At 33.9% G+C, this 16,564-nt stretch overlaps 1 protein-coding gene and 1 long non-coding RNA gene across 6 annotated transcripts; one reads left to right on the top strand and one right to left on the bottom strand.

Moving 5' to 3' along the window:
* Nucleotides 1-1,731: 1,731 nt before the first annotated feature.
* On the bottom strand, nt 1,732-10,964 carry LOC141448363 (uncharacterized). Of its 5 annotated transcripts, XR_012454975.1 has the most exons (6): nt 10,651-10,891; nt 8,285-8,405; nt 7,090-7,432; nt 6,187-6,978; nt 5,962-6,091; nt 1,732-2,082 (listed from the first exon to the last, which is right to left on the bottom strand). It is a non-coding gene; the product is annotated as an uncharacterized lncRNA (long non-coding RNA). The 5 variants fall into 5 exon arrangements; XR_012454972.1 differs by having other exon boundaries at nt 5,962-6,978; nt 10,829-10,964; XR_012454974.1 differs by having other exon boundaries at nt 5,962-6,978; nt 7,090-7,197; nt 10,829-10,963.
* LOC141448361 (uncharacterized) lies at nt 2,930-15,030 on the top strand. The gene is made up of 4 exons (XM_074116710.1): nt 2,930-3,302; nt 8,834-8,959; nt 12,147-12,327; nt 12,776-15,030. Exons 1-4 carry the CDS (start codon nt 3,229-3,231, stop codon nt 12,779-12,781), a joined length of 387 nt encoding a protein of 128 aa, XP_073972811.1. The 5' UTR covers nt 2,930-3,228; the 3' UTR covers nt 12,782-15,030.
* Nucleotides 15,031-16,564: the final 1,534 nt, after the last annotated feature.

Below are 16,564 nucleotides of genomic sequence, written 5' to 3'. Positions count from 1 at the left end.
TTAAATGATATAGAACAAAAAATACACAAAAAAACGTTGGAAACTTATAGAAGCTGATCCCAAAAATCGCGACAAATTTAATCTTAGTCCAAATTTGTGTTCACACGCTTTACAAAACAGCAGTGTATAAAATTTACCCCCCTCTTTATAAAATTTACTTTTAAGCGAATTTATCTCAAAACATTTTTCAAATAAAAATAAACTCACTAGGTTTCATACAAAGTTTCTTTATAAAATATAGTTGTTTTCCATTTTCGTCAGAAACCTCGATAAAAAGAAAAAGTGAAAAGCCGTTCAGAAAAGTGCGGAGAGATTTCAGCCCCAGTGAGAATGAGAGATGTGAGGTTACATTAGGCTATCTAATCTAACCTCTACAATCCAAAAGTTCCAAAAAACATCGCCAAAGCTCACTTATTTGTGCCGCTACAAAAACTTATCCATTCCCTCTGGTGGAATTCCGCCATCTACGATTCCAAAACTCTGAACGCTATCATCACTATCCTCTGGTACAACAGCTTTTATGCTTTAACCTCAGCCAACATGAAGTGGAAGTTTCAGTGGATAGAATAGATAAAGAGGTGAGCTCTAAATGTGAATTAGTGATGCCGTAAACTGCCAATACTTACTAAATAATAACTCATTTAACACCAGCTGATTCTAGTAACGGCTGTCTTTTTAAATAAAATCAGCTGTTTAATAGATCAAAATATTTATTTTGTTTTCATACCAACAGTTGTCACGTCGTTTCTTGATTTGTATTTTATCAACATGATCGCCCTTTTAAATTGTTTCCAATATCGTTGATCTCTTGACGAGAAACTGTTAATTGATAATCTTATAATTACATAACATATACACATATACTCATGTACATGAATAAATCCGACGTTATCTCATACGTTTCTCTTTGTTTACATGGGGAATACAGATGTGGGGGGGAAAAAAAATGTAAACTGATTCTAGAAATCTCATATCCTCGCTAAATCTCATCTACATGTGAGATAACTCTAACTGTAATTCTGAGAATGTTTGAAAATAAATTTGTGGTTCGCTGTTGTGGTTACATTGCTGCTACATGCGTCAATTTGGTATTTTGAGTAAAATAAAATAGAGTGAACTATGATTTTGATGTTTCTAACGATATAATAAAACTAGCCATTACTGGAGAGAGACATGGCCGTCGCCGTTTTGTGAGGTGTTGTCTGTTATTAGGGTGGACATCAGAAGAGAGTACTTGAGCTGCAAAACTGGGATTACTGGATGGATTAGAGCGGAAAGTGAGGAAACCTAGTGGATTTATTCCGGAATAAAATGTATGTTGAAGTCCTTAAGGAGTGAAGCAGTTCAGTTTGAATTCGATGTTGAAGGGTTTAGCTGATCCGGTGTACGATGGGTCTTAACCATCCACCTTTAGGTGAATGAATCCCAGTAGAGTTCGGATCTCTCATATTACTTCATCTTCTTTTTATTTCTTGTCTTTTTAGTCGGTTATACGGTTCCAAATAGTGTTGTTCAGTTGAGGTTCGAGCTGAAGGCTCAACAGAGTCGAGCTTCGACTCGAGCCTTTACGGCTTGAGCCTTCAGAGCTCGAGCCGTGAAGCTCAAGTTGGAGGCTCACAAACCTGGAGTTAAAAGGCTCACAAAGTGCGAGCCTTTTTAAATTCTTAAGGAATGACGAGTAATAAATGAACAACGAACATTTTAAAAATTATTGTATTATATGTTGAAAAATTCATTAGCTGCTATAACTTTATTTTATTTTAAGAAATTAATTTATTAATAGTACAAAAAACAAATAAAAAAGCTCGAGTCTTTTGAGCCGAGCCTTGCAGGCTCACCGAGCTCTCTGTGAGGCTTCAGCTCGAGCTCTTTGACTCGAGCCACCCGCTGAGCCCTTAAGAGAGCTCGAGCGCTTAAGGCTCGAATCTTATAGCCTTATAGCTCAGCTCTTGAACAACACTAGTTCCAAATTAGTCCACTATGCAGGTTGAACTCCCAGATGACGGATTTGGATGTACATGGGTATGTCTTGATTTATTTATCAGTACTGCCTGACAGTTTTATCTTCTCAACGAAGTGATCCTGGAAGTAGCCAAAAGGAATGGTTAGCAGGGAATCATATAATTAGGAACAGGGTACAGGCTGTTCTTCCCTACATGAAACAACCACAATTTTGGGGGAATACATTTTCTTTTTAAATCAAATATAAGCAGCATGAAGCAGCACAAAGTTCATAGGCATAGACGTTCGTCTATGCAACCAGTTAGTGTTGGAATTCTTCCAAGTGAAAACCGTCGTTCATGTAATCGTCTAGTTTGTAGTGAAGTTTTTTTTTCTTTTTACTAAGAAAATCTTGTACATTAATTTTCTCTTACAGGCCGGAAACCTCCTGCCATATCTCAGGGGTAGTTCCCTGAGACATTAACGCTAAGGAATGTTTATATACTTTGAAAGAGATGGAAATATTGCAAGTTCTAAGTTGGAGCCAATTAAAGTAGGTGGTTTAGATTTCTTAGAGTTCATTCCAGCAGCCTCATTTACCGCTGACAAACAAACTTATTAACTCTGGAATGCCAAAGAAGGAGAGACTGAGGAGAATGGAAGATTTATGCATACAAATAGTTGTGAAATTCACCACTGGGAAGGAGGGGGTTAGACATGTTCAGGTGAATCTATCAATCATAATTATTTCGCGTTGCAAACAACATTATTCTGTATCTTTATCTTAGAATTGAACTCACACTACATGGAGGGGTGAGAAAATTAATAATCAACAAAAATGGTGAATTGGGGGATACTCCTAATAATAATAATAATAATATTCAAAATGGTCATTGATGATTGGTGGGTTGCGGGAGGGCAGTGGGGGGCAACCTCCCACCACTCCAAGGATGTAAACTACAGTGTGACTGTGGCCAAACCAAGGGTATATTAGTTCACGTAAACCGACCATTCGGCATCAGTGTTGTGCAGCAGCCTCAACAATCATCACCGTCAAGTACCATCCCCCCCCAAAGATAAAACCAAGAAAAAAAACTACTAATTATCGTACTTTTTTAGTTTTTTTTTTTTTTTTTTATAAATTTCATTTTTGTTATTGTTTACCACCCTGATTATAAAAAAAAATCAGTTGGTTGAGTTCTCTTCTTTAGTCTTGGTACTAAAAATTAACGGAAATTTTTTTTTTTTCATTTATTTTGAAATTTTCTTAAATCTTCGCCGGAAAAAATGTACCTGCGTTTACAGCTCACCATTGTGTTACTATTGGTAACGTGCTACGCCGTTCATGGCTTCAGATACAGGTATTTTTATATTTTAACAAACATTTTTTTAATTATTATTTTTATTTTATTTTGCGTTCCAAAATCTCAAGGGAGTTTTTTTTATCTTGAGATACTTCTTCGACTGCTTCTTTTTTTGGGGCCACTTCTCTTACTAGGAAAACATACAAAGCCTATCATTTGGAACCCTTTCTCTGGGAACAAATTCTTTATATTGGGGGTAAATGTTTAAGGAGCTTGCCAGAGCTTTCTCTGAATTAAGAAGTTGTGAGTTGTTCAGGGTTGGGCTAAGTAAGGTTATTTAATTTTCTCAGAAGTGGACCAGGTGCGCTCATGTTGAACCAAATATTTATTTAGTAAAGTTAACATATTATTTTAAAACTTCCTTTAACAATTTCACGGATGTAATTAAAATTGTTTATCTACGATAATATGGATGAATTATTATTATTGTTATTATTTTATTATTATTTAAGGCGCGTCAACATCCTGAGGTTATTGGCGCCCGGAGCTTTTTTTCAGTGCCCTACCGGCCTCCGGACAGTGTTCTCTCGTTACAGACAACACTGTCCATCACCGGAGAGTGAGTTGTAAGAAGCTTCTAGGAAGAGAAAATCTAAGGGTCAGCAGCTGGATTCGAACGCCGGGACCTCCGCGTGGGAATCCAATACGCTAACCGCATAGCTAATCCCTTCCCTTATATTATTATTATTATTTGTTTAACAAATTTAGTAACTCTATCAGGTTAATTAAACCAATGGACCAATGATCACCCAAAGGGTTGAGCGCTGTCTGCCCCTTTTTCTTGTACCTAGGAGCTCTCTACAGCTAACTGTCAGGAAATAGGGAAAAGCAAATGTCGCATTTACTTGAAAGAATTTTACGTGTAGAAGGCACTTTTAAAAGCTCCTTCAAAGCGCGATGACTAAAGTGAGACGCTTTTAAAGCATCTTATTGGGCTGCCAAGTTTGAAGGAAATCGCTTTTCTTGATTTTTTCTTTTTCCAAACTCAGGATTTGAGGGAGAAAATGGTTCTCCCTAATTTTCCCTAAACTTCCAAGATTCTGCAACGGTATGCCATTATTTTCTATTTTAAAAAAGGAGTTTCAGAGATATTTTTGAGAGTTTTGTTCAAGTTTGATTGTCGCACAAGTAAAAAAAAGGAGAGGGCAGAACCAATGTAGACCCAATCATGAATACTCTCAAAGAAACTAGTAATTTTAATTCCCCCCACCAACTACATTTATCTCAAAAAACGCTGTTTACATTTTTTTTTTTCAAAATTTTCAGAAAACTTTTTTCTGTTATCATTTTCCAGTATGTCAGAAAAGACAAAAAAAAAACTGAGAACAATGTGCAGAAAACTTTTAACCGTTTTTTTTTGCCCAAAGTTGGTACCATGCCAGAACATCTCTTGCAAAATTGTCTAGGTGACTTCTATTCCTAACCCTAAAACGCCTCCCCACCTTAAAACAATTTTCTCTTTGAAATATGTTCTTAATAAAATTTACAAAGATCGTTCGTTGATGCAGTAATCTGGGAATTTTTCGATTGATCTTTTTGACAAAACATAAGTAACGTTCGGTTCCCGCTCCATTTTACAGAACTACAGTAGTCTGATTGTACGTTTAGTTTGAAAGGGAAATTTTGAATTAAAAAGTTGGCAGAACTGTGAAATCATTCAGATGTAGCATTTTAGAAAGGCTCCAATCCAAAATAATTTATATTTTCCTCTAAATAGTATTTTCAAAAATAAATTAGAAGTGAAAAACAAAATCGCCTCAGAGTGACACTTTTCCGTTTTCAGAAGACACACATTTATTATATTTCCACTGAAAAACTGAATTTAAGAAATCGGACTTGAGCGCGTTATTTACACTCATTAGGAGTAAGAGGAGGTTATAAATTTGGTTTCACTTATTGCTGTTCAAAATTTCTTGAGTCCAATTTTTCTAGATATTCAAAATAATTTGAAAAATGCTAAAATTTTCATTTCTCTTAATAAAGATATTGTGCGATCGCCAAGAATTTCGAGTTATAGCCGGGAAAATACGTGTTGAAAACGTTTCTAAGTTTAAAAAAAAGGTGACTGTGTAAACTTAAAAACAGGAAAAATCGTAGGATGTTCTCGACTTCGGGGATCTGGCAGTAACCAAATCTGATGAAGAAAAGCACTCTGAGAAAATCTTGAATCCATTTTTGGATAAAATTTCGTTAAAAAAAAAACTACAATTCCATAAGCAGTGTTCTGTTAGTTCCGGATGACCCTGGATTTAATTAAAAACCCAGAAAGAGATTTCAACACTGACTTTTTTATATAACTCAGGTAGAACGAATTTTATATTCAATAAATATTGCATGAGACCCAGATTGGAAGGAAACAACTCAAGCGTGATTAAGAAAGTTTAAACAACAAATTGAGCTTCTCCGGATGAATCTTGCCCATCATTTTCTTTTTTCTCTTTCCCCCCCTCACGGCTAGTTTTTCCTTTTATTCTTTAACTTGATTTAAGAAAGCTTTTAGAGACGAATCAAAGTTTTAAAGAAATTGTGTAAATACGAGAAAACGGTAACAAGCTAAGCTTTGGCTGGGAAAAAAAAACCAGCAACGTTGTGCTCATTCTATCAGAAAATTGAACGTCTTCAATTTTGAAAAGAAAAAGAAAATACATAATCTAACCTCGTTCAGGTCTGCTTCTCCCTCAAGTTTGATTGGTAATTCCTCCGGCGACATTTTGCAGACAGCTGTTCTTCGGCTTTTCTTTAACAAAAACTTACTTTCCCTCAACAAGAAATCGAGATCTTTCTGTCTGTCGATAAAAGACTGATTTTTAGTTCTCTACAGCGTTTTGTTAATTCCCTGGTGACCTCCAGGAAAGCGTTTAAATGAGGCTACTATTATTACCTCCTTTATTCGGCACAAAACGTTTTTCCAGCTGCAAATTTCTTCAAAGTTTGAAATAGGTGGTAATCGTGGGCTGCCAAATCTGATGAGTGTAACATTTGTACTTCAATGGAGCCAAGATCTTGATCTACTCAAGAAAGCTTTAGCCCTTATAGGCCTTAAAGGTCTTTTCTTGGGCGTGGATATATAGTAGAGGGAAATAGAATTCTCTTGCCTTAAACTCTTTGATGCGCCACTAGAACACCCAAGGCTTTCGCGCAGTTTATTTTCTGCTCTAAGGTCTTGCTGGTCAGCCAAACCCAACCAAGAATTCCATTTCCGTTCAAACTCTCATAGACCTTGCATTATGTCGGGGGGAAAAAAAAATCAGTCGACTTAATACACTTGGATTTGTCCCAAAGATCCATTGTAAGATCTCCCCGCTATGCATCCGAAAAGCTATTCTCCTGAATCCTCTACTAAACAATCTCTTCCCTGCAGCAAGTACCCTCGTCTTGTAGATTCACCAAGAACTTGTGGATTGATTGCCTCGATAATTTTGGCAATATTAACCTTTTTTTTTTTACTGAGGATTTCTCACCCCTTCATCCTTATGTTTCCTAATGTTCTTTCAAAAGTTCAGACACCCGCAAGATTTCAGCAGCCGCTTCTTTACCCTTCCTCTCTGGCATCCATTTTTTCCGGTGATTTCTACGCAACTTCATCCTCATTTACTCGTCATTACTTTAAAGCTACCTCTACCTCTTTTTTCCAGTTGTACATCGTTAATTTTGCTAGCCTAGGAAAACAAACCTGCACAAAAAAAAGAAAAACAGTTCAAAAATTATCAAAATTTCCTCTATTGTAGCAATAACTATTTTAATTCACTTTAAACGAAATCATTAACTTGGAATGTTTACAAACCTTTCATTACTATACGTAATTAAAACACTAGATTTTTATTTGAGTGGTAAACCTGATGTTTTTCCGGCAATGAAACGGTTTACTGCCTTTCCACACACATAGAGATGCCTGAAATGTAAATAATGATTTAAAGTTAGTAATAAAAGTTTTTATGCATTTCAGCTGATTTAAAATATATAAAAACTTAATTTCATCAACTAAAATAATAATAATAAAGTGCACAATAGTAAAATTCGACGATTCAGTAACCAGTTCGTAAAATCCCAGTTTTCCGGTGTTGAAGTAACCCTTTGGTGGTGTATTTCGTCTCAATTTTCAACATTTTCACTGAAGTTTCCGCTTTCTAAAAGTGAAAAGAAAATATATGTATAAAACTGCTGTCCCCAAAGAAGATATCGAATTTATAAGCCTGCAATGAAATGGCTTAAAAATTCCACCCTGGGATATATTATGCATTGAGGAGAAAATTTAACTGAACAGGGACTACACGTTGTTTAGCTCGGCGGAGCATTCACTTTAAGTGAATATGGCGGTTTCTATCATAATCACCTCGCACATATTAACACCCTCTAAATAAATTCCATTCAAAATGTAATTTCCTCCAGCCCCTCCCGTCCGAAAAATGAGCTTCCTCGCAATCAATAATTACACACGCTTGGATGAATATCTAATTAGAGAGAGTTGAACGCGTCGGTAATATTTTGATATAGCATAAAAGATGGAAATTAACCAAGTTTAATGGTGTTGGCTGGTGAGAGAATGTTCGAGGAGACGATGTGCCCCATATTTTGTGATGTACAAGTCCCTGGGGGAGGTTTGCGAATTCTCACACCTTATCTTAATCTGAAGCCAGTTCAAGCAATAATTTCTCCTCGGTGGGACACGAAAACGCTGGAATTTATTAAATATTCTCAGGTACAATTTAGGCACACTCAGACCCAGATAGAGAGATTCTGGGCCAGGAGGAACCCGCCTGCTGAATTAAATATAGAAAGGATCTTATTTAGTATTACACTAAGCGGCATCAATTCCAATTCTGGATAATTTTAGCTCAGCCAAATTGAAATTAAAGTCATAAATTTCAATAAACGCTGTGATAGTTGGCACAATTTGGCACGATCGAAATACTTCCGCTTCTCCAGCTGGAAGAGGAAGAAAACACAAAAAAAATAAAGAGGAATATATACGAACTCACCCTCAACTACAACAATGTTCTTCATTACGGCGACCTGGAACACGCTATCTTGGGCGCTTCTAACTAGACTAAAGCCGTAATCTCCTGAACATGCTAACTTCTTAGATGACTATTGCAGTAACTGGAGAACAGAAAAAAAGATTGTACTTATATAACAATAACCAAAACTCAGACATTCCAACCTAGGCTGCTCAGATGAAAAGTTGCAGCTGTTCACTTCCATCCCTAACTTCACGCGTCCAACATTCGTGTCGTACAACTTCTTGTTTCGGACAAAATATCTATCAAGATCTCATACACTCTCATTAATTTAATTCAGTAGTTAATTCCTTATTAACATCTCTCAATGCCGATTACATACCCCGTGGTGGTTCTGAGGTTTCCGTCTAATCAGAGCGTGCATCCTGAAAGCTCTTTGGGCAACTTTAAGGTAGACTTATTTCTACCTTTTGATATAATGAGATGTACTTACCATTAATCATTGGTCAAGTTTAATTTTAAAACTTGGAAAAAAGAAAACAATCACAATAATTTTCTTTATTTCTTCAGTTCTAGACAGAAGAGGGTATCTGACCAAAGGCTGGCCGAATTAGAAACGTTAGTGGCATTATCGCATCTGAAAGCTCACCTGAAACCATTCAGATATGGCTACGGCAGTGTCGATCCATTGAAGGTGTAAGTATACATTGATATTTTTAACCAATTATGTCTAGTTTTATAGATGATACTTAATTTCCATTCAAGTATGAATGAAACTTCATTGACATTTTAAGGCAATAAAATTTCGAGAAGATCGTCAAAAGTTCTGATTTTCTGTAAAATCTTATTTCCGGTTTGCTAACTTCCATTAAAATTTAGAATTTTAGCCTTGCATCCGTTTTTAATCGACCTTATAATATGGAACAGGTAGTTGAATTGTACAAATATATTCAGAAGGGATACATTAGAGGGATGCTTAGAAATCACATTTAAACCATTAGCCGTTAAAGACCTGCAATGTTTAAAACAAAAATCTGAATCCGCAATTTAGAAAAGTTTCCCTTATCTTATTTCTTATACTTTCTGGGAAATTTGAATTAAAATGGGAAACGGTTTTCAATACTCTATAGTTTCTCTACAATAACCATGATTCTAACAGGAAGCGTGACGTCACAGTCTCAGATGCCCATTTAATATCAATATTATTTGATAAAAAAAATGTTTTCAAGATCTGCGCGATCGTGATACTTCCTCCTTTGGGCGAGAGTAGAGAAATTGTCCAGTACTTCAGCACCATCTGGTAATGTTAAATGAAAACTAAGCGAATAATTCGCCTTAAGTCGAATTAGAATTAAAATAGAATTATTCTTTGAACTATTTGTAGATAATTACTCTATAGAAATTCCCCAACATAGATAGCTGTAAAATAGCAAAAATTTTAAATTGGAATCAATAAAATAAATAAATAAATTATTAAATTAATCCAATTTTTATCTTTAGATCAACATTTTTTATACGTCCCTTTTTTTTTGTTTTATTTTGAAAAACAACATTAATAAAATATAATTTATAAAATCCTCGCGATTGATTTATTTTTAAGAATGACGACTTCAGTAATGGAGAAATGTGAGAAAGATTCTAACCTCTAAACTGGATCATTCCAGATAGTTCAAGGGAGGTTACCATGTACTATACAATTCTGCTTGCTAGCATCATTCATGTTAGAATAAATAATCTTAATAGCTGATTTTTTTCTTTTGTTATCTGACAAATTCAGCGATTTCATTTCCTCTAACTAGTAGCTCGGGGGAAAAAAGGAAGTAAGGCGATCATTGACTTGCGTTTGCACTGGAAATACACATTTCGAGATTGTCGAAAGTCTGCCCAAAAAAAGGGAGGTAGTCAAAAACTTGGCTGCGCCCGTGTACTTAGGGAATTTTGAAACAAAAAAACTAGGAATATCACAGAAATTATGACGTAGGTTTCCTGAGGGAACAAAAGAACACCCATATGAACTCACGATGAAGTTAGAACACGAAATGTGGGTTAGGTTCCCCGGGGCTAATAAAGAGGAATTCATTCCTGCAGGAGTTTCACGAGGAATATGGTTCTCCTTCCTCTCCTAAACTGCTAAAAATACAACCTCCACAACATTATAGGAATGCCTGTGTAGATTTTTTTTTTTTTTTTTTCTGAGGCAATCGTATCTTTAAACAAGGACTAGCCACAGATTAAGTAGGCAGAATCTTGAGCCGCATGAGAATAATCCCAAAGAAGCTATCTGATATTTTTCCTGATGTATTTCTGTGGAGCATTCATGTTAGTATTTTGGAGGGATGCTTAAGGTTGTAGTAGGATTAACACTTCAAATTCAATTATATACATACATTTTCCCTGGAAAATTCTATTCAATCAAAAATAAAAGGTTTGTTAAAAAGTTTTCAATCGAACTTTCTTGGTCCCAGCGTCTTCGGCTGGTATCCAGACGGAACTCACAACTTTATTTCACTTATTTACACTAACACTAAAATTAATAAAAGAAAAAAAGAAAAATTTACTGCTTACATTAAAACATGCAAGGCACGTAATGAACAAATAAAAGACGAAGAAAAAGCTAGTGAAATTCTATTGGCGTTAAGAGCTGTTTTACTAAGAAGCGGTGCTATTGGTGCGATGAATTCTACACAACTCGTAATCAGATTGGCTGGTTGTTCTTGTACAAGGAACCTCCGCTTTTCATGCCAAAGAGGTTCCAACTTTGTTAAAAATAACCTCTTACATTTCTTTCCATTAATAATAATTTTTGTTCCATCTAAATTAATTTCTTACAAAAAATAAATTAAGTAAATAAATAAATGAAAGAAATCCAACTTGAAGGACAGTTTTTTTTTCACGCACTGTCACATGTAATGTTGGGAGATTCTGTATAAGATATCTATCCTATAAAATGAAAATCTCATGTACAGTAGTTTAGTGTATATTAGTTGTTTCTGTTTAGATAGAAGATCGGGCAAAAAAGTGGGATTATATTGCTACGTGATTGATGCAAAAAAATACTCAGATATCGATTAACGTCAAAAGCTCTATTATTACACAATTACGGCCTCGCCTCGTTTTTTTTTTTTTATTTATTATTATTATTAATTTTTATTTTTTTAGATTAAGGAATGAAATATTATCTATTCTACTATTTTTATCTCAACTATTGTTATTTAAAGAAGCAATTGTTTCGATTACACAGCTGATTTTATCGATTAAACTTTTTTTTTTTTTTGCGAATTCAGATTACGAGAGTGACTTTCCGATACTCCAAAATTAGATTTTATTAATCCGAATCATAATTCTTATGAAGAAGAAATGGATAAGCCACTACTTTGGAAATCCTGCCATTCATGCAGGTATCCCTCGCTTCAACCGGAACAGCACCTTACTGTCGTAAAAATTTACGTCTACATTCAGTGAACATACCAATGATAGGTTCCAGACAATCACAATAGATCTTCTATAGTTTTGAGTTATAATGGCCACCATCATATATGAACTTTTGAGAATAGTAATTTGAGAAAACGTGTTCATTGCAGATTTTCTCCTCTCGAAATGAGAAAATAGGATTTCATTTTTCAAAAAAAATATTTCATTCTGGTCTTACGTAAGTTATCGTTTAGCATTTTGCATTAACCAAGTATAAGTTTACTGTTCGGTAGCATACCCAAGAATGTATTAGGGGAAAAGATTAATTTTTTTAGAATTCCAAGTTTAAAGATGAACGTTTAAGTAGAGCTTAAGTTTCTTAAATTGCCTAATTCCTGTATACATCTATTGTGCTGCCCATTTGGCCTTTTGCCTGAATTTTTATAACATAGATTTTCTTCATTCTGTGCAGAGGTCGTAAAAGGCGATCAGCAACTAACAGTCTACTCCTGGATAAACTGCTAGAACAGATAGAGGAGAAACGGGAGAACTATCTGGAAGATGAACTGGAGGATGACAGGGATGAAGATAGCGATGAGCCTACTATAGTCCAATGGCCTCCCTACTATTGGCACTTCAGGAAACATCATCATGTAAGTCATTGGCAGTCTAGTAATGATCCTCCTCGGCGTGTTTGGGCATGCTGGCAAGATGATTAACAGAGCGGAGGTACTAAGTTCCAATTCGCCTGCTTTCCCTTATATTTTCTCTTTCTAAGAGCTGCTTTACAGCTGATTCTCTGGACAGCGTTGTAGGTGACGAGAGGACACTGTCCAAAGGCCGGCTTCGGTTGACAATGAACTTAAATGTGTTGACGACGCATCTTTAAAAAAATAAATTGAGGTTGTCACTTGCCAGTTTGTCACAATATTTGAAGCTATGCACGATCTAGCGGAAGTTTGAAGAATTAAAAGAACTACTTGATCTTTTATTTCTTCTCTTCTTTTTTTTGTCAGCTTCTTTTAAATCGTTCACTTTAATAACTTATCAATTTCTCATCCTTAATATTTTTAATTTTATATATTTTTTTTCTGTTCACAGAAATAATCAACTACAGCAAACTACAAGCTGTATTTTATTAGGCTCAACTCCCTCAAGTTTAGTCTACACAACTACAACTTTTATTCTTCAATTGAAAGTATTATTTAAAACAAAGTAAATAAATAAAATTATAATTAATATTTATATGAAATAAATATATTTTTCTGCTTACGAAAAAACAAAGAAGAAAGATGCGGTTTAAAAAAAATTGATGGTTCCTGCTTATAATTATTTTTGTATATAGACGTATACTTTTTTTATTTTATATATTATGTGTGTATCTAGGGATTTTTATCTTTTTTTTATATAAATATTTTTTTTCGCGAAAATTTAATTTATATCTTTTTTTAAAAAATAATTTTAGGGAAATTCTTAAATTATTAGTATGTTGGACAAAAATACCTAATCAGTATTAAAACAAAGTATTCCTTAGTTTTTAAGATTATTTAAAATTATTTTGTAATTTAAATTTTTAATGGTGCTATTTCGATTTTTTTATTTGTTATTATAAGTTAAGTAAAATAAATAAATATATAAATTTATACATATTTTGGAAAAAAAGTGAAAAGCTATTTTGAAAAACATTATATTTTGTAAAAAGTGAATGGAAAGCAAGAAAATTTTACTTAAGTTTTTTTTTCTGTTAAGGAATATTTGGTCAAAAAGAATTTTAAACTTGTTATTTATTTGATTTTAATTGAAAATCAACTTGTGACAATTTAATTTTCCGGAAAAAAAATGATAAATTGAGCTTTTTGGTGATAGAAAGCGATTATATTAAGTGAGATGGACATTTTTGAATATGTTTTACTTAACTGATCTGCCACAATTTATGAAAGCGATTATATTAAGTGAGATGGACATTTTTGAATATGTTTTACTTAACTGATCTGCCACAATTTATGATTTTGTTTAAAAGCTTGTGGTGCTTGTATTTTATACTACTGGGCAAAAATATCTGACCAAAGCCGATCGACACCATATCGTCCGCGTACGCTATTTGTAAAGGTCGTTCTGTATAAAAAAAAAAAATGTTACCATTAGCAGTGTTAAAGATGACCATAACAATAGCAGCCTCTTAAGACTAGAAAGGATGATCGAATATGGTTCTTCCTTCCTCACAGTATTGTTATATATATATAGTTTTAGCCCTACGGAGGAATCTATTCAGAATTGCTTGGACAGTTCATCTAGCAGAAAATGGTCATTTTTTAACTTGTTGTACTCCTTTTTTTACCTTCTGCTAATCTTACATTAAACGTAAGCACTTCGTGGAAAGCTGTCCCGAAACTTTGACTGTGTAAAAAAAAAAAAAGTTGATACAAGATGGCTAATTTTCTGAAAAAGGGGTCCAACCGAAAGATACTTAAAGTATCTTCCTCCCCAGAGGTAAAATGACTTCTTAATGCTTCCTGCATTTCTCTAGTATAGATACAACTCCTATGTCTTCCTTTAGAAAAAAACAAGGTCTTAATCTATTCTTATTACTTTAGTCAAAACATTCTTTTCTCATCTATGGTTTAAGTACACAGCATTTTACAGTGGACTATCTAATCATTAATATGGACTTGAAATACGTATCGGTTATTAGATCTAATAATAATTATGAAGCGTTCATGACCAAGATGCTGGGCAACAACTTGAAGATGCCAAAAAGACAATATGACGATTCTTCCATTAAAATTAGTATCTTTGTATTAATTTTTTTTTTTTTTTTGTTGAACAGATCACATTTTGGAGAAATTATTTCTAATTCTTATTTTTGTTTCATCTACAATTTGTACAGGTTTCCAATTCTGTTCTTGAACTCTGTTCGAAAATCCTATTGTCACACACTCATAATGTCAAATTGAAAAGAAAAATATAAATTATAAATATTTGAATGGTTAAAGATTAAAAATTGTGAAGAAGAAAAAAAGGAAATCGCTAAGAAAATTGATCAAAATTAAATGTTTCTTTTTTCTCATTAAATGTTTGTGGTCCTGGTTATTGATTCTAGTCATTAAAATTCACATCTTGTATTATTATTTATTATGTTTTGATATTATTTCTTTTTGTAATCAAATTTATTTAAAACAAAAGTTAAAGGACAAAAAATGAATTGTAAATCTATTTTGGGGAAATATATTTATCCTTAAAAAAAACTTACCTTATAACAGAAATAAAACAAATATCTTAATGTGAAATGTATTTGTAACATGAAATATATCAGCCAAGAACATTCAAAAAATAATAAAATCTAAATTTTAAATGTACTTGAGTTTTTATTTTCTATCTAAAAGAAAAACAGAAAAAAAGTTCTCAAGTAGTCAGTAAATTGGATAACACCTACTTGACCCATATTGTGACTCTAGCTTCGTCCATTGATGCAGAGTATATTAAAACTTACTTAATTGAGATTTGCTGGTGGTGTTGGATTGTTAGTTGCGCCTCTGTTGAAAGATTTAGAGACAGAACCTAAGAGAAAGAAGCTGCACAGTTAACACTAAAACTAGCCAAACAACCCACAATTTCTACGTCTAAGGGTGCGTTCCACTAAGCGACCACAAACTACCTAAACATACCTTCAGGCGTTCCACTTGGCGACCGCGGTCGTTGTGGTCATGGCGAAAACGTCACTAATTATGTCACTATTTTCGCTCACGCGAAGCCCACATCGCCCCATCTATAGAGCTGGGTCGAAGTGGGCGTTCAGAAATATGGCGCAATTTTTAAAACAAAATATGGCGACCGAAAAAATTATCTCATGTAAATGAAAGTATTATTTCATGTAAATAATAGAATGTGTTTCTCGAAAGTCTACAAAAAATAAATAAATAAATAATTACTTATCCCTTTACATACTAAATCACTGAATGACACAAAATCATTTACCTGAAATAACTTTTCTTTTTTTTTTAATCTTTTATTGTAACTTACCACTGCAACAGTTGTTGCAATATGCAAATATGGTGAAAGAGAAAAGAAATAACAGGAAATCATGATTGGAGAAGGCAATTAGTGGTGTCACTCCAGTAACGTGCTCAGCTACACTGCTCTCACGATGAGAGAAGATCACGAGGCCATCTTCTCTTCAATCTCCTTATGCTGGAAACATAGTGGAGCGGCGAGCAAAGCGGCGCTGATAGCGAAGAGCGAAGCGGCGAAATCAAACACAAGTTAACATATGGGACCGCGCATAGTGGCGAGCAAAGCGAAGATAGAGCAACGCTATCTATAAAGAGTAGAGCGAAGCGTTATGACATGTTTGATTTCTTCGCTCTCATCGCGCTCAATTTGTAAAGGTTATTTTTCAAAGGTTATGGATATTGATACATTATTAGTTGTTTGTTTAAAGAAACCTCTGTGGGGCCATAGTATTTGTGAAGCTACAATAGTTTTTAATAATTAATAGTTTAAATTAATTAACAATTAGTAGTTAATGGAGAATTCAGGTAATTTTTGCTACATTTAATTTGGTTCTCAATCCCTTAATGCTAACTTTCATCTAAATACTAGGCAAAATTAAATTACATTTTCACGTCCTACTACTTCTGATCAGGACGAATTCTCCAATCCTTCTTCTGTAGCGTCGTACTACTCCAGTTTTTCAGATGAACAACATTAATTTATGACAAATCATGGTGTAGTGATTTAATAAAATTATTGTGTTTTTTTAATTGACTAATTTCTTTTTATCTGCATATATTTCTATTTTATTTTTATTTATTTTGATTTTCTTATGTTAAAGTAACTGCTAGGATTAATGGGGTTACACAGATTTGTATTTAGTAAATAACCTAAATAGTT

The sequence above is a fragment of the Rhodnius prolixus genome, unplaced genomic scaffold (genome assembly GCF_049639745.1).
Source record: "Rhodnius prolixus isolate KJV_2025 unplaced genomic scaffold, Rpr scaffold_19, whole genome shotgun sequence".
NCBI lineage: Eukaryota > Metazoa > Arthropoda > Insecta > Hemiptera > Reduviidae > Rhodnius > Rhodnius prolixus.
This window is presented reverse-complemented; position numbering and strand designations above follow the sequence as displayed.